The 27489-nt window shown below is 43.6% G+C and overlaps 1 protein-coding gene across 1 annotated transcript in view; it reads left to right on the forward strand.

The window, feature by feature from the left end:
- The window catches only part of LOC117055078 (contactin-associated protein-like 4), a 259168-nt gene that overhangs the window by 39139 nt on the left and 192540 nt on the right, over window positions 1–27489 (forward strand). Inside the window, exon 2 of the mRNA XM_033164421.1 lies at window positions 10474–10584. Within this exon, the coding sequence (XP_033020312.1) occupies window positions 10474–10584 (111 nt within the window). The remainder of the gene's footprint in view (window positions 1–10473; window positions 10585–27489) is intronic.

Raw genomic sequence — 27489 nt, forward strand, 5'->3', positions numbered from 1 at the left:
ACCACCCCTCAAGTAAAACACACTTCACACCAGATATAAGTTTAAGGTTTTTGGCATTAATTTGGCCACAACTTTATTGAATAGAAAATAAGTGACTGGTTGCTTAGGCATTGGTTAAGACTATCTGTCCCTCTGGGGACAGAACTGACATCCACCTGCCTGTGGAGTCAGTATAGGGGGAAACGCTTTGGGGAGAGAATGTGCGGCCGTTCTCCCCTAATGCTCCCAGGGGCTCTTGCGTGGGCCCTGTCCCCCGACCGGGGGGAAACGGACAAGCATGGCGAGCCCCTGGATTCCTTTAACGGAATTCCCCTTGCAGCAGCAGCTTTGAAGGGGCAACCACAGCCAACCTGCCCCTTTGCAGCCTAGGAGGGGCAACCACAGCCAACTCTGCCCCTCCTCAACCAATTTATAACCAATGCCTAACCGCCAATCTTACAAGTGGTGACTAATTGCTACGCAGTAGGCGAAAAACAAATGGCACCAGCCAATCAGCCAAATGGAAAAATTCCTACCAGGCCCCTGCTCCAACGCAGACGACCCCATGACAGGCATAGCAAGGTCAATGCAGAGGCCTAATAACAGGGCGGGAGGGCGGGTGGGTGATCCGATGCACGAAGCCAGGAGGGCTCCGACGCTGAGTGCAGGGTCATTTATAGGCTCTGGGCTGTCCATCAACAAGTTGCAACATGTGACTCTCCCCAACGACAGCCAGAGCCCAATCACAGTAGTTGCCATCCATAGAAACCCGCCCAGCAGCAGAGGGGTGACTTGCTAGCTCCCACCGCAACACGTGCTCTCCATGAAGGAGAACACGCTTTCTATGACCAAGCAATAGTCCAGTCTCTTTTGCAACCAGTGCACCAGTGATGGGTGTTCTAGACACCAGAACAGGTGGAGGAGGGAAAGCAACTCATTCATGGTAGCAATAACTATGTATTTTAAATTACCTTAATTCTGATAAGAAAACATAATTAATTTCAACAACAGTTAAATTACTGCCTGGTTGTTTGCCAGCTTTGGTGGGAGGGGGTGTTCAATGAAACACATAATGAAAATATGCTACCTTCCCAGCTATAATGGGAGGGGGGTATAAAGAGAGTGACAATTTAATAATCTAGTGAGCATTCATAAGGCAGACTTATTTCAGAGGAGAATGGCATTACAAATAGTTATCAAATTAGTTGAAAGATATTATACAATGATATGCAGAAAAACCTTTTAAAAACTATATCCTTCTGTTTCCTTTGTATATTAATACAATATCATTTTTCATTTAAATTGGAGACCCATCTTACCTCCATTAATTTATTCATAAGCCCTATTGTGTTCTCTTTCAAGGTCTTACTGTTTTATTACCATACTATTAATATACTGCATGTGTATTCTAAGAATTTACATATCGAATTAACCTTTCCTACCTGCCCACAAAATGTTTGCACATGTTGGTAAAAGTGAAATGAACCATTTAACCTATCTCCTTATTCTCCACAAGGTAACGTTGATGTGATTTATAGCTTCAGAAAACAACGGTATTGCTTTTTAATAGCAAAATTCAAACTACTGTAGGTAGAATCCTAGATTACATGAGGAAATGTGGATTAAAGTTTAGGAATACGGTTAAATTCAAGTGAAGGAATAGCAGAATCTACTCTTAGTGTCAGTGCTAAGGCCTGGGATATTCAAAACAATAACATGGTGACTCTGAGCATTGCAAAAGTCACCCCCCCACACACACACCTGCCCCACTACAACACTGCCACAATTTATGTATATATCTAAGATCAGGAATGCAATCTTCCAGGAAATAAGCATGGCTTAAACCGTGTCATCACATGCTACTCTAAAAACCACACAAGCGTACACAGTTCGGTTAGGCCATATCACATAGCAAGAGCAATTATTTTTAAATTCTGCTCACGCTGTAATACCCATTTTGAATGCAATCCAGCTCCTTTAAAATCAATGCTCTTTAAAATCAATGCCCGTCTTACCACTGTCTTCAATGGGAGAAACACTTGCGCTTTCTAAAGACCCCTTCTGGTATCTGATGTAGAGTGAATTGACTTAAAATTTCCCCGAGAGAGAGAGAAAAAAATGACTTCATACCTGAATATTCCAAATACAGAGGTTATCTTATTACACGGAATGCTTTGTCTATCTTAGACAGTCGGCAAGAGCTATCCTTGCATGTTTTAAGATGATAGCCAGTATCTGATGGGAAATGCTTTGTATTGCTAACAAATTAGAAGTTTAATCTGTCATGCTGCATTATCTGTTTCAATTGTATTCTAGTTCCTACCAGACTATCATGTCCACCATTTTTTATTTAGGGAAAAAATGACAGTATACAGACTGTTATTAAAATCAATGATTCCCATGTGTTTTAGTGCTTACTGAAAATCACTGTTATGAATATGAATTATATGTGAACTAGAAATGCAGGTGTTGCATTTTGTTTTTATTTATTTTTTGCATTGCTCTCCTGCTTTTCATGTATCTTGGGACACAAGGTGGTATATAAGTGACGCCCAGCTAGTCAACCACCCAGGTGCAAGCCAGCTTCAGTATGGTGGTTGACTCATGGGATGAACACAAGAGCTGTAATGCCTGCACAGGCATTCAGTTATTACAATAGCCCCCTTAGTTCAAGTTATGTGGTTACTGCTGCATACAGCTCTACGCGGGTGGCGCTGTGGTCTAAAACACTGAGCCTCATGGGCTTGCCGATCAGAAGGTTGGTGGTTTGAATTCCCACGATGGAGTGAGCTCCCATTGCTCTGTCCCACCTCCTGCCAACCTAGCAGTTCGAAAGCGCGCCAGTGCAAGTAGATAAATAGGTACCACTGCGGCAGGAAGGAAAACGGCATTTCTGTGTGCTCTAGTTTCCGTCACGGTGTTCCGTTGCACCAGAAGTGGTTTAGTCATGCTGGCCACAAGACCCGGAAAGCTGTCTGCGGACAAACACCGACTCCCTCGGCCTGAAAGCAAGATGAGCGTCACAACCCAACAGTCGCCTTTTGGTGGACTTAACTGTCCATTGGTCCTTTACCTTTTTACCTCTACCTTACAGCTCCAAATCACCTTAAAAAAATCTGTCTTGATCTTAAATATTTATTATCTGAATGTCTTAGTAAATGCTAAATAGACAATGTTGCGCTCTAGTTTATAAATGAGCAAACTGCACATGGCATGATATGGCACAGTTTTACAATGTAATAAATAAATTTAGGGACCTGATAAGATTGATGTAGACGTAATACTGAGGGATGCGGGTGGCACTGTGCTCTAAACCACAGAGCCTAGGGCTTGCCGATTAGAAGGTTGGTGGTTCAAATCCCCACGACGGGGTGAGCTTCTGCTGCTTGGTCCCAGCTCCTGCCAACCTAGCGGTTCAAAAGCACGTGAAAGTGCAAGTAGATAAATACCAGTAGGTACCGCTTGGGCAAAGGGACCCAGGTGGCGCTGTGGGTTAAACCACAGAGTCTAGGGCTTGCTGATCAGAAGGTCGGCAGTTCGAATCCCTGCCACGGGGTGAGCTCCCGTTGCTCGGTCCCAGCTCCTGCCAACCTAGCAGTTCGAAAGCACATCAAAGTGCAAGTAGATAAATAGGGACCGCTCCAGCGGGAAGGTAAACGGCGTCTCCGTGCGCTGCTCTGGTTCGCCAGAAGCGGCTTTGTCATGCTGGCCACATGACCCGGAAGCTGTCTGCGGACAAACGCCGGCTCCCTTGGCCTATAAAGCGAGATGAGCGCCGCAACCCCAGAGTCGGACACGACTGGACCTGATGGTCAGGGGTCCCTTTACCTTTACCTTTACCGCTTGGGCAGGAAGGTAAACGGTGTTTCAGTGTGCTGCTCTGGTTTTGCCAGAAGCTGTTTAGTCACGCTGGCCACATGAACCGGAGAAACTGTCTGCAGACAAACATCGGCTCCCTCAGCCAGTAAAGCGAGATGAGCGCTGCAACCCCAGAGTTGTTCGCGACTGGGCTTAACTGTCAGGGGTCCTTTACCTTTGCCTTTAGACATAACACACATCTGTGTGGATCTTTTCTTTGGTCTTCCAGCATATGTAGGCTCAGGCTGTAATCATGGATGCACAAATAAGCACTGTGGATTTTGATGGAAATTCTGAATAGACATTTTAGCAGGGGTAGGGAACTGGTGACCCTGCATAAGTTGTTGCAGTAAGGCTCACATCATCCCTAAGCAATGGCCATCCTGCCTGGGGCTGATAGGAATGGAGTCTGACAACATCTGCAGGGTCAGGTGAGATGAAAATGCAATGAATGAATGAATGAATGAATGAATGAATGAATGAATAAAATGAATAAAACATCATTCCTACATTGTAGGACCTGATCTTAGTTTAGCTAGACTAAATAGTGCTGACAGAGTCCCAACCTAAACACATTACTGTTATTATTTATTGTTTGTAAACTGCCTTTCTTCTGTAGATCTCAGGGCAGTTCACAGCATAAAAATACAATAAAAAATACACAATAAAAACAAGAATAAAACAGCCTGAACCCACAACTCCTTACCCCATCTTGTGTTGGTCTACTCAGAAATTAGTTCCACCGAGTTAAATATGTGTTTGCATACTGTTGTAGTTGAACAGTTCAAGTTCATGCATATATTCTCAGCAGTAAGTCTCACTGAGTTCAATGTGGCTTACGCCCACGTAACTGCGTATACCATATACCAAATCATTTCCTCTGTAGTAATGAATGTAATTACTCCAAAGTATGTTCGAAGTTAGGAAAGCGCTCATGATTCTTGCTTCTAGCATGGCCCAGAATGCATGATTTGGCAAAGCAAGAAATTCTGAGTGCAAACAGACTTCATTTTATTTGAAAGCTGCAGATGCCAAATCTCTCAAGCACCATCATATTCCTTTCTGAATTCCAAAGGGGAAAGAGCTAAATCATTTCCTCATTTTGCATATGCAACCTTTGCCGCCATGCTGCTTGGAGAAATCTCGCACGCTCTCTTTTATTAAATCTGCATTGAAATTACGGTAGATTGTGGAATTAGGTTTTAGATAGCGTGAATGAGCCTTAATTTGGCTGATGGGCCAATATTTATTTATATGTTGATCTACATTCTCCTGTGTCTGCATTTCGTCTCCCCCAGGCCTTTCATTTTAATTGCATTTCAGCTTTTCTCCTCCCATGCAATGTTCTCTCTTCATTTCCCTCTTTTGGCTTGCTCTGCTCATTTGCAGACATCTGGTTTTTAAACTGCTACTATTATAAGTAAAGTCAATATACCGCTCCATCAGCCCCTGGCACCGCTGGTACCACAAGCAACTGTCTGCCTTCCTTTCCCCCCTCCCCCCCTTCTTTTCCCCTGAAGACTGCTTGAGCTAACTTTGCAACCTGTTCACTCTTCAGGCCTGAAGTCTGATAGTCTGCTTCAGTTTTTCTGCTGCTGCTTGCAGATCAGCATCCCAATGAGCAGACACAACTTTGTGGAATGCATGCAGCTCCCTTTGTCTCTGCGCGGGTTCGATGCTTGATGCATGCAAACGATGATTTGGCTGTCAATATCACTATCCTGGGTGTCATGAATGAGCCAGCCCCCAAGGGAAGTTTGCAGCCAGCTCCCAGGGAAGGAAGTAGCCAGGAAGAGAGAGGGTTAACTGCAAGACAGGAGGATTATAGCCAAGAGCCAACTCCCCCCCCCCCACCATTAGGAATGCCAACATGTGAAAAGGATCTAGGAGTCTTGGTAGACCACAAACTTGACATGAGTCAACAGTGTGATGCAGCAGCTAAAAAAGCCAATGCAATTCTGGGCTGCATCAATAAGAGTATAGCGTCTAGATCAAGGGAGGTAATAGTACCACTATATTCTGCTCTGGTCAGACCTCACCTGGAATACTGTGTCCAGTTCTGGGCACCACAGTTCAAGAAGGATACTGATAAGCTGGAACGTGTCCAGAGGAGGGCAACCAAAATGGTCAAAGGCCTGGAAACAATGCCTTATGAGGAACGGCTTAGGGAGCAGGGTATGTTTAGCCTGGAGAAGAGAAAGTTAAGGGGTGATATGATAGCCATGTTCAAATATATAAAAGGATGTCATATAGAGGAGGGAGAAAGGTTGTTTTCTGCTGCTCCAGAGAAGCGGACACGGGGCAATGGATTCAAACTACAAGAAAGAAGATTCCACCTAAACATTAGGAAGAACTTCCTGACAGTGAGAGCTGTTCGGCAGTGGCATTTGCTACCAAGGAGTGTGGTGGAGTCTCCTTCTTTGTAGGTCTTTAAGCGGAGGCTTGACAGCCATCTGTCAGGAATGCTTTGATGGTGTTTCCTGCTTGGCAGGGGGTTGGACTGGATGGCCCTTGTGGTCTCTTCCAACTCTATGATTCTATGATAGCAGAGTTGCGGCTGGCAGCTTTCCAGTGCGCCCGTGAAGGACAAAATGCAGGGGCTAGAAAGAAAAGCAGCTCAGAAAAGGACCACAGAAGTACATTCTCAGAGAATGAGGAAGCAGGGGAAGCTGACCCCCTTAGCCCAAGGTCTAGGCATATGGGGGGTCTTCAAGAGAGAATACATCACAAGAGGAAGTTCGGCTGTTTCTGGTCTCGCCGGAAACACCCTCCTTAGAAGGGACATCTTTGATTTATGGTGGACGGCTGTGCTCGCCACTCCAGTGAACTCTGTTTGTTTGTTTGTTTGTTGCAATAAATCTTTTTAATTAACTACGCTCATTTGTTTCCAAGACTCCCTGACACTGGGATGCTGCTGTTGTTTTTTAAGAATTTTTTTTTAACTGCAGCCAGGAATTTGGTCGGATATTGATATCAGTTGTGCATATATCAAGCTTGCTGATCTCTCTTATACTTGGCCTTACGCACCTTTCATTTCTGGCCATTCTCACTCCCATATCTCCCATATTGTTTTGTTTTGTTTTTAATTAAAGATTTTCTTGGTTTACAGAAGTGTGTGCAATGTCTCTCATATTTTTCCATGTAGCATTTTTACAGATCAATTTTGGTTGTTGAGACATTAGGGAGAGAAGGGGAAAATCTACTGACAGCATACAAATCAATATGGCTGACCTGATCCAAATCTCCCATATTGTTTTGAAATGACAAATTGATTCCTCTTCACTGAGGGATCGCGTTGCGATCGGATCCCTGAGCACCCACCACCCATTGTGGGTGGGGCTAAGCCCTGCTCCACTCCAATTGGTGGCGTTCCCAGTCACTTGGCCCTAAAGCCAATCACTTGGCTTGGGGGGTGGCTTAGAAACCCTTATAATACCCTGCACATTGTTTGGCGGTTCTCTTGCCTTCGTGCAGCAGATTTCCCGCCCACCCTCCCTTTACTTAGGTTCATCTGGCCTTGCTATGGACTTCGTTGGTCACCTGTTTTGCAATGAGGCCAATTTTTGCATCTGGAAAATTGGAGGAGCCATTTGGTTTTTGCCTACTGTGTAGCAATTGTCGCATCTTTGTAAGGATTGGCAGTTAGGCATTGGAGCAGCAATGGTGGGGAGGGGAGGTGTGGCCATCACTTGCCCCTACAAGCTCAAGGGTATTTTGTTAAAGGAATCATAGAATGGCCTGGGTCTTGTCCAAAACCCCGCGTAGGGGCTAGGGCCATACTAGGACCCCAAGGGGACACCGGGGGGGGGGGAGCTTGAGACCTGGCGCGCACCAGCAGTCTCGCTCCCTCTGGCAACGTTTCACCCTTTTATCAGACTCCCCGCGAAAGCGGGTAGAAGTGTGATATAGTTTGGATGATTCCAATGCCTAAGTCAATACCACTCACATTCTGTATTCAATAAAGTTGTGGTCTAAATTTTGCCCAATAACTTAAACTGAAACCTATGTCACTGTGTCTCATTTTTGGGGGTGCTTAGGGGGTCTTGTAGTGCAATGAAAGGGACAGTGCCAACATGGTTGTCCTGCTGCTCCCTCACATCCTTCCCACTGCATATTTGTAACACCTGAAAAGGCCTTTCGGGGGAAAGCACATTAGGGATGCTCATTGCTGATTGCTAGAGGGTGGCATCGCTGCTACCAACTCTGCAGGGACAAAATTAGCTGATAAAGTCCTTCTCTTACCTAGCCTGTGGAAGCTGGTGGTTCTTTCCCCCAAAAAACCAGAGTCCTTCTTGTTGGAGATAACTCAGATTGAAATGCCCATCTGTCAAAAAATGTTATTTAAGTATGCTACTACTGCAGCCCAAAAATGAAAAATGAGCGAGGTCCCAACCAAAGCAGAATGGCAACTTAAGTTGACAGAATATGCACAGCTTAACATATAAAATAAAAGAACAAGAAGAACATATATTTAAAGAAGATTGGGAAGTGTTTATTGAATATATGGGAAATAATTGTGTACAGCTGAGAATGCTGGCAATATTAAGATGAATTCAACAGTGTAAATAAGTTTTGATGGATGCAATAATGGAATACTGAATGGGATAGTTTTTGTAAAATATGCAGGGATTTATGATATGTAAAATGAACCATGGAAAGAGAAGAAGGGAAGTCATTGATATTATAAGGATGTAAAATGAGTACTTTAAATTGTAAAACACAAAATTTAATTATATGTGTGTGTGTGTGTGTGTGTGTGTGTGTGTGTGAAGAATGGCTGCTTTCTCCCTAATGCAAATAGTAGTCACTGGAGCCAGATGGGAACCTCAGTGGGGTTCAAGTCCTTCTGCCTCCCACACATCTGTCCTGAACAGAAACAGACCCATGCCTCTGAAGTTGGCTTCTCAAAAAGTCATTTGCATGGTTGCTAATTGTGTGAATGGCATTGCATCTAATGTGGCTCTCAGAAGCAGAAACAGCAGTGGTCAAAGTTCCACAAGGGTTGTGGACAAACTGGCCTGGATGTTAGATGGTTAATTTGTATTAAATCGTAAAAAAGAACATTTAATAAGAATTATATGTATAAAGAAGCTGATGGTCCTAGCTTTGTATTCATTTGAGTGCCAACTAATTGGCCACCACTGGAAACAGAATACTGGGCTACTTCCTTTGCAATTCTTACGATGTTCTTCCACAAGGTCTTGTACTGAGGAAAATCCCAGCAGGCTCTGTGCACCCTAGGTAAACAGCCACAAAATGATGCTACTCAAAGAAAGTGAATATAAGGATTCAGCGTAAATATAAAAACTCTACATGCATACTGATTTTCATGAACATAACCCCTCTATGGAGAAGGGGGAATGAAGGTGCTTGAAACCCCTGTGTGCAGATATTGTGAAAGAACCAGCACTAATACCTGTAGTTCTCATCAGGATTTCTTGTATGGCTATAATTGTATTCGTTTCTCCTAGCTCCCTAAGAAATTATTGCATTGGATAGGATGCTCAATGAATTAGAATTAATTCCTTCTTTAAAGGCAGGTGTGGTATTGTAAACCCTTCTAGCTTCATTGAACACATCTCTTGGTAGAAGGCAAGATTCAGCATTGATCCTCCTTTACTCTGCTGAGTGCAACCGAAGAGACTACTCTTCACCCATCCAGAGCTGTTTATTGGACCTGTTGGTTACTTTTCCAACAGAGATGTTTTACATAATTTTCATGTTTTTACTAAACAGCAAATGCCAGCAGGGCATAATCAAGGCAACATTTCCTAGCCTTTTTCTCTCTGTTTCCATTCAGTTTTCTTTCAGATAAAACTAGAGCAGCTATTGATTCTCATTTTTTTATTTTTTTTGCAGATATAAATGGAGAAAGAATGCTTGTCCTGTTTAGCAATCAGGCTGGAAAAGGATTTAACATCCTGAAATATTGATTAGAATCTGCTTGCTTATGTGCCATTGATTGGGAACGGCTGCTAAACCCCCTTTTCTGAAACACTGTTGCTGCTTTGTGTTAAAAGCCCAAGACTTGCATACTAATAATTGCCCGATAATGATTTCATGTTCCTTCTACATCAAAAACATTACCCCCCCCCCGAAAAAAAAACCAACAACTACCCTGGCAGAACCAAAAAAAGCCCACTTAGCTGAGTACCTCATCTATTCTTAATGCAAGCTTTTCTTTCTACAAAAATTCTCTAGAGATAGCTGTTCGTTGGAAGTGCGATAGCACTTTAACACCTAATGATATATATGGCATATGTACAGGGCATTGCTGGGTGTTACTCAAGCTGAAGCTGAACTAGCAGGTGTCAATTGTTCTGGCCGTAAATAATAGCCAGTAAGCTCCCGTCCATTTATCAAGTCTGTCTTCAAAGCTAAGTTAGAACAAGGGGCACTGAAAGAGTCAGAGAATCCAGTAAATTACACCACGGTAATCTGATGAAATATTGATCAAATACAAAGTGCCGGCTCAGGACTGGAACTTATAATAGACCCAAGACACACACTGTGGGGACGTGATCAGAAAAGTACAAGGTCAATTCTGATGTTTGCCAGTGTTCTTGTTTTAGTTATGGTTTTCAGCGGCCCTTGTTTAAGTGCGCGAGCCTGATGCATGATGTTTTCCTCTGACAGATAATTGTCACGATCAGCTGGTGTCTGCCTTGCCTCAATCATCGTTCAGTAGTTCAACGGAGCTGTCCACTAGTCACAGCCCAGGATTCGCAAGGCTTAATCGAAGAGACGGTAAGGATTCTCACTGTTTTAAACTTCATTGCTGTATGTTTGCCAAAGAGGACAAATGAACAGTATGGTGTCTTGTGTAGACTGCTAAATAGGAAGCACACATTTGTCAATTATTTTCTCTTTTTTGAGGTTGAGGCATATACCAGTATAATTTTTTACGAACCCGACATTTATTAACCAGTGTTAGGCTCCTTTGCCAAGCACAGAGCATGAAACTAGAATACTGCTCAAATGCACGGGACCAGATCACCACTTATTTCCAATATTAATGGTTGGTAGACCCATCAGGATGATAACGATATACTAATACAAACTGCCTGGAATTATATGAGCCTCCTTAATTTGTAAGTCTAAAAATTGGAAAGACATAGCTTTCAAGTTGTTTGGAGTATTTTGCTGCTTGCTCGCTCTCCTCTTCTCTTCACATGGACAGCTCAATGAATATCTAGTTTGATCAGTCCATTGTTTGGTATATGTGTCTGAATTTGGATAACTCTAGTTTGGTCAAAGCACGATCAAAAAGTTGGGCTTTATCCTTTTATATGACCCTGGTATGCAGGGGCAAACTATGGTTTGTTCAAACCGTAGTTTGTCACATTTGGACACAATGTCAAGTGCTGGTTTGGATGTGAAACTAATCCACCAAAAATATTGTAATATTTGAGTGTCCAGGTGTGTTTCCTGATGGTGAATTCTGGAGGGGTAGGTAACTGCAGGGAAATGGGTGGCGCTATGGTCTAAACCACAGAGCCTAGGGATTGCCGATCAGAAGGTCGGCAGTTCGAATCCCCACGACGGGGTGAGCTCCCATTGCTCAGTCCCTGCTCCTGCCAACCTAGGAATTCGAAAGCACATCAAAGTGCAAGTAGATAAATAGGTACCGCTCCGGCGGGAAGGTAAACGGCGTTTCCATGCGCTGCTCATGACCCGGAAGCTGTACACTGGCTCCCTTGGCCAGTAAAGTGAGATGAGCGCCACAACCCCAGAGTTGTCCGCAACTGGACCTAATGGTCAGGGGTCCCTTTGCCTTTACCTTTAGGTAACTGCAGGCAGACAATTCATCTACTGTGAAGGTAACAACTTTCTGGAGAAAAGTCCTGACCAGAATTAATGTGGAGATAAATAATTTAAATGCTACAAAGGGTCACATATCTGTAAAGTAGCAGTTGTGTGCCGCATCACAGTTTAAGTTTCCTGCAGCCATGCTTCCTGCTGGTGCTGTTTGGTCAGAGGTGACAACCCTGAGCAGGACCCTGCCCAGTGCCACCAACAGGGCCCAGACAGCGACGAAGGGGGTGTCAGTTTCCGCCCCTGACCAGATCACTGCAGAGGCCCTGATGCCCGGCTGCAACACTGCCCACCAAAAAGTGTGTTGCGGTCACTTTCTGGGTGGAGGCAGCACTGATTCCAGTGCTAGATGGAGGCTGATGGTACTCTCACACAACACTGTTGTCAGGAGTGCATGCAGGAGCCAGGCCCTGTGACTAGCAGGGCTTCGCAGGACTGGGGCCTTCCTAAGTTTGTTCTGGAGAGGCAAGATGCGGCTGCACAGGTGAGGCCGCTTGGTAACTTGCTGCAACTGGTGGCAAGAGCCGGGAAGGGATATAGGTCAGCATTTCCCTTCGGCTCTTTGCCACAGCAACACACTTCCTGCCTTGCTGCTTCTGGCCTCTTGATTCCTGCCTCCTGCTTCCTGATCCCCGGACCTCAGCTTCTGGACCCCTTGCTTCTCGACCCTCGGACCTTTGACTTCATAACTTTCTGCTCCTTGACCCTTGGACCCTGGGTTTCTGGACTCGCATTCCTGCTCCCACCTCGCCATCTTGCCCCAGGTCCTGACGTCCTCTGCCGGGACTTCGTTCACCCGTAGACTGGACCGTGACAACTATGATCTCCATAACCTCAACCCCTTCTGGAAAGCGACAGTGACACATCAGCCCATCTGCAGGGAAGCTAGTGTTACGGCTCTGCCCTGCTGATTGAGTTGTTTCCTCGTATCTCACCAGATACTGAGGCAAGGATGGAAGACTTCCTGGATGCAAGACTTTGTCAGGCAGCACATATGAAGGTCCTAGTAGTAAAGTGCATAAGGAAAAGATCTGTTGGAATGGATTCTCGGAACTATTTGCTGAGTAATATCCCAATGACATGGGAAACGGAGTGCAATGCTGATTTTCTCTCTCCATTATGTTACTGTTATTATTTTTTATTAGTTTCGTTAGTTATTTGCAATATTCATGATGGAAAAGGTTATTCTATCCTCGTTTAATCCTCTTATTGTATTAGCATTTGTTTAAACGTTTCTGTTTGAACTGGTGTGAAGGTTTTGGGGGGAGAGGGAAGGAGGGTTGGATGAAGAGGGGAAGGACGTAAGGAGAATTCTTGCATGGAAGAGTCAAAAAGGAAATGTTAGAATCCCAAATAAATGATTAGTAAAAGAAAAATGTATAATGGCACAGACACAGACCACTGCATATTAATATCCACGGAGACCTCAGCACATTCAGAATTAAAATCATTAAATGCTATTCCCCCTCCCCCCCTCATAATTGCCAGAATGATCAAGCCTTCAGATGAGTCACCTCTCTAAATATTTCTCCAAACATTAATTATATAGCTCATCCTCTGAATGAATTTTATTATGTTCTACCTTTGATATCTATATGATTAAATATTTAAACATGAATATAAGTGGAAGCAATTTTAGATGATATGCTCCTCCTGTCTGATCGCACTGCAGACTTTGTCCATTGCATTGGAAAATATTCTGGAAGCTCTTTAACTGCATCCATAGGGAGAATTGTAAGCAACACGTTGTCGCCCAGAGAACTCTACAGAAAGCAGAAAATGTTATTTGCAGTGTATGGATGAATTTGAAATGTAATTGCATTTTTTCTGTGTTTGTCCTGATCAGGTTTACAAATTAATTACTAATCTAGTTTCACAGCTGGAATTCTTCAAATAAGGTCAAAGTTTTTAAAAGCACATCAGTAAGGAAATGCAATATGTTTATCATGCAGGGTACAGAAACGTAAGCTACTAGTTGTGCAGACAAAGCCTAAATGCATGTCTGTGCCAGGGAACTCAATGTATATAGTCTTGTAGCAACAAGACAGATCTCGGGCAGATGAAGCTATTAGCCAGATCCTTGCTGCTCTACAGCATTACCCAAACAATGAAATAATGACCAGAAAGTTCTATGGCAGTTTACCAGCCCACCTGTGTCAGGCAAACTGGGTAGCAAAACAAGATGATGGCTGGTTAAGGAATGAGCTGAGTCGCTGTTTCAGTCTCACTGTCACTCAAACATAGGTCTGTTCCATCCTTTTGCATATCATAAGAAGCCTGTTTGTTCCATTGTGTGCTATCCCGTCCCTTTGTGTGCATTTTGTGATCCAACCAGCCATAAAGGGTCATGGGACTTGAAATGGGTTGAACTGGGGCCTCTTATATTGATAACATCTGTAGGGGAAATGAGAAGTTTGGGAAACTAACGTTACCCTTGGGCAAGCCAACCCCTTAAGGTAAAGGTAAATGGACCCCTGACCATTAGGTCCAGTCGCAGGCGACTCTGGGGTTGCGGCACTCATCTTGCTTTACTGGCCAAGGGAGCTAGCGTAGAGCTTCTGGGTCATGTGGCCAGCATGACTAAGCCGCTTCCGACGAACCAGAGCAGCGCACAGAAACGCGGTTTACCTTCCTGCCGGAGCGGTATCTCTTTATCTATTTGCACTTTGACGTGCTTAAAAGCTAAAAGGTGTTGGGAACTGGGGTTATTGACAGGGGTGGGTGATGGGCCCAAGTTTCTACATGCCAAACACTCCTAAAGGTAAAGGTAAAGGAACCCCTGACCATTAGGTCCAGTCGTGTCTGACTCTGGGGTTGCAGCGCTCATCTCGCATTACTGGCTGAGGGAGCTGGCGTACAGTTTCCGGGTCATGTGGCCAGCATGACTAAGCCGCTTCTGACAAACCAGAGCAGCGCACGGAAATGCCGTTAACCTTCCAACTGGAGCGGTACCTATTTATCTACTTGCACTTTGACGTGCTTTCAAACTGCTAGGTTGGCAGAAGCAGGGACTGAGCAACGGGAGCTCACCCTGTCACGGGGATTCAATCCGCCGACCTTCCAATCGGCAAGCCCTAGGTTCTGTGGTTTAGACCACAGCGCCACCTGCGTTCCATAAGCTTATTTCATTTTCACAACATTCCCCAAACTTCGCCCTTACCCATGCCAAAAGGCATGACCTAACCTTGAGTCTTACCTTACAGGGAACAGAAGTCTTCTTGCCCTCAACATCTCCCACGACTCCAGTCAGGTGTGGTAGGTTATCCTCAAGGAAGTTCCATGTTGAGATTAAGGCAGTTCATTCCACTTTTATGACTTTCCCACATGATGTAAAAGCTACATCTGGAACTATAGTGGAATATATTGCAAGTTTCATTTCCATGTTTCCAGTGTGTGTGTGTGTGTGGGGGGGAGCTGCTTGAAAACCATATGGAAATGAGTGCTAAATTTGTTCTATATTCCAACATGGTTCCACAAGTGTCTTTTTCATTGTCTGCAAGCTCAGATATAATGTGGAAACTAACAGTTTGGGAAATGTTGTGAAAATGAAATAAGCTGTCATGTGAACGCAACCTAAGGGACCCACAAGCCAGAGCATCTGGTGTCCGAAAAAAAATACCCTTCATAGCCAAAGGTGCCAATGGAAGCTCAAATGTACCCTTAACCCACATTAATTCTTCCTACACATCTTGCCAACGATGCAACCAAATTAACCTGTTTATCAGCACCCACCCCTACACCTTTATTGCTCCCAGCCTTCAGTACAGAGTAGGTGAGGGAACAACCCCAACTCAATCTATCTCAGACTGGAAATTCTGTTCACTGGTGGGCTGGGCAGATGCAAGACTGCCAAGGAGGATGAATGGGGTATGGTGAAGCTTGAACTGCAATTGTGGCTCTTGGGCTGCAATGCTGTGCTGCTGGAGGGAGTGGACATGTGCAAATAAAACAGACATTTCCCCATGCTTTTTCAATGCATTCACCTGTAAAACCCACCTGTTCTATGCAACTTTTAAACGAAACACACATTTTTGTGTGTGCGTCTGCACTTTAAAAATCTAGAGAAGTGTTTACTGTGATGGGGAATTGAGTTGCAATCCGCAAGCAAGGTTGGGAGTGTCAGACCGGATCAGTTCACTCCAAAATGTAAACCAAACAAAAACTCTTTTCGCATCCCAAGGCTGGCTTTATATAACTGCAGCCCTCAGGCTTTCCTCCTCAGTCTGAGCATCTAATTGGAGAGAGTGGATGCTTTAGAGACTCCTATGGCCTGCCTTGCTCCCTTGTGGAATATGACCATCTGTTTGTACTGAAACATAGGAAGCTGTGTTATGCAGAGTCAGATCACTGATCCATCCACCTCTATATTGTCTACACAGAATGGCAATGGCTCTCCAGGCCTTTAGGCATATCCCTGGATATGTCAGGGATTGGACCTGAGACTTAATGCATTCATAGTACACTTTTTTATCACAGTTAGGTCCTCTGCCTCTGGGCCTTCAACCTTGCCATTCTTGCCCTATGGATAGGAACTCTTGCCTATCTCAGACTATGCTACCTGCTTCTGGACACTTGGTCTACTATACTTGGAGACTGGCCTAGGTGCTTAACTTTGCCTAGATTGAATCAGAAGACACTTTATTTTCATCAGCCACTAGCCATAGCAATAATAAAAGAAAAGAAAAGAAAAGAAAAGAAAAGAAAATCTACTGAAGATAGAGGTAAAAACTTAACTGTACACAATACATTCTGGAGGTTTACATCATAAATCAAATAATACATCTTATTCTAATTGCCCCCGCTAAAAACCTTACAGTTTTTGCTGTCACCCAATCACCTTGATTTGCTAAAAGAAAGGACACAGTAGCAATGGTTGAGCAACCCAGCATGGACAATAGTAAAGGGGTAATAATCTCACTCCTCAAATCTTTATAAAGAGTGCAAGCCAGAAGCACATGAGCCACTGACTCCATACTGTCCTCTCCACATGGACATAACCGTTTTTCCAGTGGAATTTTTTGAAATCAACCCTCAAGTACAGCCAAATCTTGTGAAAGTGAAAGCACGTCTGCATTTTGGAATTTTCAAATTTTGCCAATTGGGAGCCAAAGTGTCAAAATGACTAGGTGGAAAATAATCATATCATGGACAAAATTTCCTCATTGTGCCCAAATTATACTGTTGCTTGATATCATATAGGTGCTGTCTAATTAAATTATTGGATAACTGATGAAACTATTCTATTTGGTCACTCCAATTAGCTATTTGCTCCACTGGAATGCTTCCTCTGACAATCCAAAACAGAAAACTATAGAAACTTCACACATAATCACCAAAATTCAACGGCTTGACCGATTTCCTTGGTTCCAATGGCTAATGACTCCTCTGGAAGAGGGGAATCCAGGCCTCACCCTGCCTCCATAATCTCTTAAGCATAAGGTCACATACTTCTTACTCCTCCATAAACTGTGACCTTAGCCTCACAATAGGAGGCAGGAGGCGATCAAGGGCAGCACATACCCCAGACAGAAATCCTTCGGGATGGTGGATTGAATCCTGATACTTCCAAAGGAGAAACACAGGGAAGCCTTGCAGCTAGGGCGTATGTAAATACTTTTATTGTTCTTTGGGGAAGAGTGCAGTTAAAAGGTGTTGGGAACTGGGGTTATTGACAGGGGTGGGTGATGGGCTCAAGTTTCTACATGCCAAACACTCCTAAAGGTAAAGGTAAAGGGACGCCTGACCATTAGGTCCAGTCGTGTCCGACTCTGGGGTTGCGGTGCTCATCTCGCGTTACTGGCTGAGGGAGCAGGCATACAGTTTCCGGGTCATGTGGCCAGCATAAGCCGCTTCTGACAAACCAGAGCAGCGCACGGAAATGCCGTTTACCTTCCAACAGGAGCGGTACCTATTTATCTACTTGCACTTTGACGTGCTTTCGAATTGCTAGGTGGGCAGGAGCTGGGACAGAGCAACAGGAGCTCACCCCGTTGCGGGGATTCGAACCACCGACCTTCTGATCAGCAAGCCCTAGGCTCCGTGGTGTAACCCACAGTGCCACCCATGTTCCGGTGCCAAACACTCCTACTTTGTGACATATTTGTGATGTATCGATGATGCTGTTGAAAAAATGTATTATGGGAAATGGGGAGAGGCCTTAAAAGTTCGTGCAGCCCCATGCTCGGCGTTCCTACTCTTTGTTTGTTTGAACCTTGTGGCAGCTAATAAGGATCAGGTCTACTGATTGCTGTTTTGCTTCTTTAACTTGTCTGGAGACTCCTTGTTTTGCTGACCAGAGAGACCCGTGGGGAGTGGCACCCCGATGAGCTGGGCAGCAGAGTAAATCCCCGCACCCCATGATTTTTTTTCCTTACCAGTGCTGTATTTGAATATATGCATTTATAAAATATACATCCACTTCATTACATTTCCCAAGTGCTGAAGAAAAACCTCCCAGCTGTAAACTAGTCCAGGCAAGAGGAAAAGTATTGAGTTAGGCAGGTCTGGAACGAGAACTCCGTGGTGAAAAATCTCAGTCAGTCAGCAATTTAGAGATGCTTTTAATTGGTCTCTAGACTGTTTAGAAAAAAGTAGAAAAGTTTTCTGCCCACCACTCAAGCATAATTTTTAAACTAAAATCATTAATGTGTATTTAGGGCAAACAATTTTCAGTAAGGAACCCAGTAGCCCATTCTAAAATGTTATATGGGGGGGATAGCATGGGAAGAATTGCACCAATTAGCATTTGGTCTTGAAATGTTATTTAGGAAGGGAAAAGAAAAGTAGATCATAACACGGGAAAGAAAAAAGGAGCTGAAAGAAGTTTTTAAATATATACACAAAGTATTTAATAATACATGCATGTACTATACCACAGACCATGAAATTGCTTACTGAGATAGTTTTGATATAAAGCCCCTGAGATCCAATTCTTTTTCAGTACTAAAAAGAGTTATTTATTTCATTAGGGTCACTGCTGCATGAAGCAGTCTGTGGAAGTATTTGATTGATATCCAAAATGAAGTTAACTTTGAGGAGGACAGAGAGGAAAAAAATGAGGGGAGGGGTAAAATAGCAAAGCTGCGTGAAACCAAACTATATAGTACAATAATAGGCTACTGTTGTTGCAGATCTGCCTGATTTACAGTTGGGGGGTAGGGGGAGCCTTCAGTGCAGCTGAACTGGCAAATATGTCACTTGTACAGGTGAAACTCGAAAAATTAGAATATCGTGGGAAAGTCCATTTATGTAAGCAATTGTTTTCATTAGCTACTGGAGTTTAATATATGAGATAGACTCATGACAAGCAAAGCGAGATATGTCAGGCCTTTGTTTGTTATAATTGTGATGATTGTGGCATACAGCTGATGAAAACCCCAAAGTTGAAATTGTTAATTTGGGGTTCTCACCAGCTGTACGCCACAGTCATCACAATTATAACAAATAAAGGCTTGACATATCTCGCTTTGCATGTCATGAATCTATCTCATATATTAGTTTCACCTTTTAAGTTGAATTACTGAAAGAAATGAACCTTTCCACAATATTCTAAATTTCCAAATTTCACCTGTACAGTGCTACCTCGACTTACGAGCAACTCGACTTCCGCATTTTTCGACTTCCGAATGACCTCCGGAAGTGAAAAAATGGCCGCCGCTTCCGAAATTTTCGACTTCCTAAGGGGAAGCGGTGGCACGATACCTCGGCTTACAAAAATTTGAATGCGTTTTTTTTTTTCTACCAAAATTTTTTCCTGTTCCGAGATGGCGGCTTCGACTTGTGAAGATTTCGACTTATGAGCATGCCTTTGGAACGGATTTCTTTCGTAAGTCGAGGTACCACTGTATATAACATTGTTTGCAAAAGTCCGAGTGAGATGTATTGGAAGCAAAGGATGAACAGGATCTCCCAAGGTATTCTGCTTTCCATAGCAGCTGTAGTGATCCAGGAATGTTAGGGCATGGATGGGTGCACAGGTCTAAAACAGAATCCACATATTTGTCCATCTTCAGCAGTGAGAACTTGCTGGTATTAAAGAAAATACTGGTTCATGCAACAAACCCTGTTACCGCAATTGCTTGTAGCCCAAAACTGTTCTGCCAACACCTTAAAGGCAATCTAATGTTCCCCATCACCACCCAAACTTTCTCCATTATTCTTCCCTAAAAAAGAATTGATGAACGCACACGAACCACTGAGAATTTAATATTGGTGTGTCAGATTGTTTACCTAGAATGAATGCTTAATTTCTTGCTAAAATATTGCTTCAGCTCTTTGTGGCTTAAAGGCCTTTTCATAAATTATCCTTCCAATCTTATGGTTTCAGAATCTCTCCTTCATTTAGGAATGGTAAGTTTGATTCCAGTTTTATGTTTAATTAACTCTTCGGAGCACCAATAAGCCCATTGAAGGAAAGGAAGTATTTAATATGAAACTCAGAAATGTAAGGCTAGTTTTGGATATATCATGTACTCTGTTCCCTAGAAGGGTGCCTTTGAATGAAAAATAACCAATATTGGGGGAGGGAGAAGGATTTCAGAATAATGCTGCAGTGGAACCTCAGTTTTTGAGCATCTCGGAAGCCAAATGCCGAAAACCTGGAAGTAATTGCTTCTGTTTTCGAATGCGCCTCAGAAGTTGAATGGCTTTCACAGCGTGTTTTTCTTTTTTCTCAATGGATTTTTCCATACCGACATTGCTACTCGGTTTTCAAATGTTTCAGAAGTCAAACTGTCTTCCAGAATGGATTACATTCAGAAACTGAGGTTCCACTGTCCACCATTTTGTTGAAGCGGTCACTATTTGACTGAAATACACCACCCTTCCTTTTCATTTTAAATGTAGTTGTGGCAATAAATAGAGATAGGAGAATGACTTTTAATCTTTTATAAAAAAAAGCAGAGATGACTTCCACTGCTTTAGATTACAAATTTGAATAAGATAACAGTATAGCATATCTAATTGAACTAGTTTAGTTTATCATTCATCTCCATTTTTTCTATTAAAACAATAAAAGTGCTTTATAATAAGAATATAAAAATACATCAAAAGAATACAAAAAGAATAGAAAATAGTACATATATTACCACAATTAAAAATGGCAGGAATTAAATTAAAACATCAAAAAATAGCAGTGAAAAGATATAAAATTTTGACTTAAATTTTAGAGTAAGAAATATAAAACAGCAGGTCATGATTTAGAAGTTTGCTAGAGTAACTGAAAGGAAGAAAGTGATTCTGATGGATCTCTTCCAGTCACTGGAGTATGGGGGTGGGGTGGGGGAGTGCCCCGCCCTGGGACCATTTGGGGAAAGGGTGCCATCATGGCCGCTCCCCCGGAAAGCACACTGCATGCTGTGCCCTCCCGGACATGCACCGCATGCCACGCAACTCCGGACGTGCAGATGGGCAGGGTATAAATAATAAATTATTATAAATATATTATTATTATAAGGGACGAGGAGACTCCCTGAACCAACTTCCTAGACTAAGTTACTGTAAGGAAAACACTCTGCCTTGCATATTTTGGGGGATCTTTGCCTTCTCGCCCCAAAGCTGCTGAAACTAGGTTCTTGTTGTCACAGGTGTCGAATGAACCAGCAAAAATGGGTAGTTAGATTTGGGCCACTTTGAAATGGTGGTGGTAAATTCTACTGAATCATCTTGCAGCATTGTGCAAAGAATACATGTTTTTTTTTCATAGAGGTTTTTTTTTGGGGGGGTGAAATTGCAGGCAGAGACTAGGGTGACCATATTTAATAATAATAATAATAATAATAATAATAATAATAATAATAATAATAATAATAATAATAAATTTTTATTTATACCCCGCCCTTCCCCGCGAAACCGGGCTCAGGGCGGCTAACACCAATAAAATCACAACAAAAACATAAAACAGTTCATTAAAATACAGATTAAAATACAATTTAAAACTAAATCTAAACTTCAGCCTCATTTTTAAGTAGCCCACCAATCACCCCAAAAGAACGAAACATCAGGGTTAAACTGAAACCAACCCAAAGGCTAGGTGGAACAGCTCCGTCTTGCAGGCCCTGCGGAAAGATGCCAAATTGAAGAGAAAGAGGACAGGGCTTCTGCACATTTAATAAATGCATAGATGAAGGAATAATCACATGTGGCTTGAAAGACTGGTAGCTTGATTTCCACAGATGGTACTTCTGCTCTGGATGATGAAACTAGAGTTATCCAGAGGCTACTCGCAGAGTATTCTGTAGCTAGATGTCAAATTAATAACCTAGAAGACCTTTCCGAGACAAAACCACTGAACTTTTAATTATATAGCTTTAGTGCTAACCTCCTTTCCGTGTCTTCATACCAGTTGTCTGATCATCTCTAGTGATGATTTATTGTTCTGCCTCATTACCAGACAGCTGCTTGCTTCTGCTTCTGTTGCTGCTGATATTGAGCCTTGAGGAAGCATTATGTGATGGGACCAATTTCAGAAACTCCAAGTTTGTGTTGCACTTCTGCTCCCCAGGCCTCTTGCAATTTCATTTCACACGGACATCACTGACATTTTGTAAACTTGACCTTGAGAAAAGGCGGCAGGCTTAGAAGTACAAACATGCGAGAGCAATTTAGGAAGAGCTGAGGAAGAAATGACACAATAAAGCCCTGTGTTTCACATCTCACTGCACTGTTTACTATACTTCTTAAAATGATTGACTTTCCTGTTGAGGAATGAAAGATGGATTTGTATTTGAGGACGGGGGGGGGGAGTTTTTTTGCAGAGACGGAGGGGTTTTCTTTTACTGACAGAGTAGACTCTAATGACTATATAAAAGCTTTCAAATATCTAATTGTTTCTTGAAGTGCATAACTGCCTCTTCCATTGCGAAATCTTGTGAGTGATCTTGATATTTCAGTTTTCAATTTTGCTGCCTGTCGCAGTGGCCGGCAAGTTTCCATTGTTGCCCTGTGTGTTGATTTTAGCTGTTATCTCTAGGAGAAAAAAACAATTGGGTACGCATGTTTTTTCAGAGGTTGTGATGGGGCTTTTGGGTAATGCCTACAGGAACTGGGAAAATAGAAAACCCTTAGAATGCACAAATTGAGATATTCAGTAACTACACATCGGTGATGTATGCATGAAGTACATATTTTTATGTGATGCTGTGGTTATCTTCTTCTTCTTCTTCTTCTTCTTCTTCTTCTTTTTCTTTTCTTCTTCTTCTGTGATCACTCGTAGCTGAGTAAGATTGCCTTCCATGAACCGGTTTTAACAGTGAGTCTGTAAGTGACTGTGGAGGCCAAATCTGGATTCACATGTCCTTCCACAGTGGGGACATATGTTTCCGGGCAGGAGTTGATCACGGTGAGGGTTTGCCAAGTGTGCCTTCCTCTTAGCACGTTTTCCCCTTTCACCCTGAGTTTGAGTGTCTTCAAAGCCCATGACACCTTTAGTAAAGGCTGTTCTCCAACTGGAGCACTCACAAGCCAGTGTTTTCCACTTGTCAGTGTTTATAGGTAAAGGTAAAGGGACCCCTGACTATGAGGTCCAGTTGTGTCCGACTCTGGGGTTGCGGCACTCATCTCGCATTACTGGTCGAGGGAGTCTGCGTACAGCTTCCAAGTCATGTGGCCAGCATGACAAAGCTGCTTCTGGCGAACCAGAGCAGCACATGGAAACACCGTTTATCTTCCCGCTGGAGTGGTACCTATTTATCTGCTTGCACTTTGACATGCTTTTGAACTGCTAGGTGGGCAGGAGCTGGGACCGAGCAACGGGTGTTCACCCCGTCGCGGGGATTCGAACCACAGACCTTCTGATCAGCAAGCCCTAGGCTCTGTGGTTTAACCCACTGAGCCACCTGTGTCCCAGTCAGTGTTTATACTACTTTTTTTTTTTTTAAAAAAAAGGTTTGTCTTGAGAGAGTCTTTAAAACTCTTTTGTTGACCACCAGCATTACGCTTTCCATTTTTAAGTTCGGAATAGAGTAGCTGCTTTGGCAGACGGCAATCAGGCATCCACACAATATGACCAGTCCAACGAAGTTGATGTTGAAAGAATCATTGCTTTGACAGTGGTGATCTTTGCTTATTCCAATACACTGGCATTGGTTCTCTTGTCTTCCCAAGTGATGTGTAAAATTTTTGGAGACACCATTGATGGAATCTTTCGAGGAGTTGGAGATGGTGTTTATAAGTGGTCCATGTTTCACAAGCATACAGTAAGGTTGGTAGTACAATAGATTTCCCTGTGAATGTCCTGGTCCTCAAACACATGGTACTTCAATCAGGAGAAAGCTGCACTCGCAGAGTTCAAGTGATGCTGGATTTCGGCATCAATGTTGGCCCTTGTGGAAAGATAACTGCCCAAGTAGGAGAAGTGATCAACACTTTCCAACATTACATCATTGAATTGGATTTGTGGCACTGCAGAGTTGTTTTGTGCTTGTTGGTGCAGCACTTGGTTTTTTTGGATGTTGAGCGATAGGATAGGCCAAGCTATTCATAAGCTTCTGCAAATATGTTTAGGATGGTTTGGAGGTCATCCTCTGAGTGTGCACAACTATGTTGTCATCACCTGGTCAACTTGAGCATTGTGGCTTATGAACTGAGTTCATTAAGTCCCTGAAATACATCATTCACATATATGTAAACCTGTTTATTCTAGTGGAATAACTTCTCTTGTAGCAGCTAATGGCTTGGATCCGAACAGAAGTGAACAGAAGAGTTTTCTTGCCTTTTCTTTGCAGCCTCCGCTTCCCTGAAAAATTATCTAGAGGATTGAGTGCCTTTCTGAGCAATACAGTAGTAAGGATGGATGACTCTGTCAATTTTAGTTTCTTTTGAAAACAACCTCATGAAAATTGTTCAGAATTCTTATGGAAATTTATCCTAAATATATACATTTTTGCAAGCAACTTTCCATAATATTAGGGATTTATATTTGTTATTTTCACTAAGACGTGGATTTTTATGCTCACTTTCCCCTAACACCAGCATATTATTTGGTTGGAAAGCCACATCATAAAATTAATTCAAAATCCAGTTCAATGCACTTTGTACTAGATTTTAGATCAAACTGGAAAACCATGAATTGATGGATTTTGAATCAAAATGTAAAGAATTATGCTGCAACCTAGAGCCTTCTGCCCACACATAGTATTTCCACATGTTGCGATGACAAATGGAGGAGTTGGCTCTTATCCTTTCCATTTTTTTTGGCATTCTGCTGCAGCAGAAGACAATAATTGCTACTTTGGCAGTTGGTGCTAATGAGCTTGGAAACGTCCTGTGCTCCTGAAATTGTGAAAGGAAATATCTTAACATCTTTGAGCATGTTTCTAAGCATAGGTGGGTAAAGCCTAATAAACAGGCATGCCTGTAAACACGCCCCGAGTTAAATATACTCTGGTTTGGTCACTTGAGTAGTTTATGAGAGGTGAACGTGGTTGCATGGGCTTTTGCCACAGAACAGCTCCACAAGCAGGAAACGTGAAAGCAGAAATGCTACAAGGTTTATCTAAGACGTGCAACTTAACAGAGGTGGTAAAATGGAAATATGGAACATTCAGACAAGTATCTTTTTCTCTTCCCAATGGGAATAGCTTAGAAAATGCAAGGAGATATCAGCACCTAAGAAGAGCCAGATCTAAAATTTCAGAAAATTGTGGGGTGTGAAAATTGTTGTGCTACCCATATAATCTCACGTGGGGTGAATGAGAGAGGAAGGGCCTCCAGTTTTCCTGCTGGGAACTGACACAGCAGCACAAGGGTGCCTGCAAGGTCACATGGGTTTTCACCATTCGCAGCTGGGTGGCAGGTAGAAGACAAACACAAGCTGCACCCCCAGCAGCTGCCTTTCTGACCTGGTTTCTTCAGTTGGAGACAATCCACTGCAGTAGCCCATGAAGCTTGAAAACGTGATCTACAAGTAGCTGAGCCATTTCCCTGGCGGTGAGAAGCCCCTTGCACGGGATGAAGTGTGCCATCTTGGTGAACAGATCCACAACCATCCAGATCATGGTCTGTTGCTGGGAGCTAGGAAAATCAGTGACAAAGTCCATGGATATGGTTTGCGTGCCCAGGCAGAGACCCCCACCTCACCCCAGGCAACACCTGGGTGGAATAATGACTCGTGACGTGTTATGGGATTAAAATTGGCCACAACTTTATTAAACTTTCAGGTGTAGGAAGACCTTGGCTTAGGCATTGGGCATTTATCCCTCCCAGTCCCCAGCCGGGGGTCTGGGGCACATCAGGGATAACCAATCTGTCTGGGGATTGGGCTGGACGACATATATTTAAGCAGAGAGCCTCCCCCCCCCATTTCACCACAACACAGGGGAGTGCACTGACAATGTTTCAGCATATGGCCAGTGACTCCTCTCAACACAACCCCTTTAATGGGGAACCCTGGGATCGCTGCCACGGGGGGAGCATGTGTCACCACTTCATGCCCCCCCCCCATTTAGGGAAGATAGACTAAAGCAGGGGTGGCCAACTCCCAAGAGACTGCGATCTACTCACAGAGTTAAAAACTGGCAGTGATCTACCCCCTTTTGGGGGGGTCCAGGTTAAAGTTGTTGAGTTTTTAGGGGAGCCACAGTTGTTCAGCTTCTTTGGGGGGAGCCAATGATCTACTAGTGATCTACTGCAGACACCCAGTGATCTACCAGTACATCACAATCTACCTGTTGGACATACCTGGACTAAAGGATTCCACCCAAGGTCTATAACCACCAAAGTTGTGAAGTTTTGCTATGGGGAAGGCGAAACCTGCCAATGCAGGGAAATTGCTTCCTGGTCCTTTAACAGCAACCATTGTAAGACCGTAGCAGCACCCGCATACCTGTAAGGAAGAAGTTAAGCTGCAATAAAAGGCCTAAACGAAGGGAGGGTAGGGAGGGTGAAGCTCTGAGAGCTCCCATGTAGGCTCGACCCCCTTTTATGCTTAAAGATTGGACTCAACCCTTATTTGGTCCGCTCCCCTGGCTACGCCTCCTCAGTCACAATTGGTTCTTTGAACTGAGGTTTGGCAATAACCTCAAAGTTTGTGACTTGGGGAGGCACCCCAGGAGTGCTCTGCTGGGAGTCATGTAGGTGGCACTCCAGGAGTGCTCTGCCGGAAGTCGGAGGTGCTGCACGTGGGCACACAAAGTGTGCCCTTCATTTGATGTGGAGAGCGATCATTTCCAAGGTGCCTGGGAGGCTGGGTGGACAATGACAGCAACAGCCTCTTGGCCCTCTTGGCCCTCTGGCATGTCTTGCAGCATAAACATACTCCTTGCCACTTGGTCATGAAGTGGTGAGTGTAGTTAGCTTTCTCTCCCTTGAAAAGTACATAAAGCTGAAGGAGGAATTTGGAAGAGTGATGATCTTCCAGCTCTGCATGCTTTTCAAGGCTCAGATTTATTTTCCTGGATCTGATTTTCACCCAAATCCCTCGGAAAAGCAAAGTATGTGGGTGTCCACACTCTGCTTCTATGCCTTAGGTGGGGGAGAGGAGATCTGATCAGGAGAAGTGGGGAACGAAATGCCCAGAGTGGGTGGCACCCATAGCACTCGCTCCAAAATCCAAATTTGCTCATGGATCTAAAACATTTGGCACCCTCTGATCTATGTGAACTAACACAGCCAATATATTTGATGGGAGTTTTATAGAGCCAGTGTGGTGTAGTGGTTAAGAGCGGTAGACTCATAATCTGGTGAACCGGGTTTGCGTCTCTGCTCCTCCACATGCAGCTGCTGGGTGACCTTGGGCTAGTCACACTTCTCTGAAGTCTCTCAGCCCCACTCACCTCACAGAGTGTTTGTTGTTGGGGAGGAAGGGAAAGGAGAATGTTAGCCGCTTTGAGACTCCTTCAG

The sequence above is a fragment of the Lacerta agilis genome, chromosome 11 (genome assembly GCF_009819535.1).
Source record: "Lacerta agilis isolate rLacAgi1 chromosome 11, rLacAgi1.pri, whole genome shotgun sequence".
In the NCBI taxonomy this organism is placed as follows: domain Eukaryota; kingdom Metazoa; phylum Chordata; class Lepidosauria; order Squamata; family Lacertidae; genus Lacerta; species Lacerta agilis.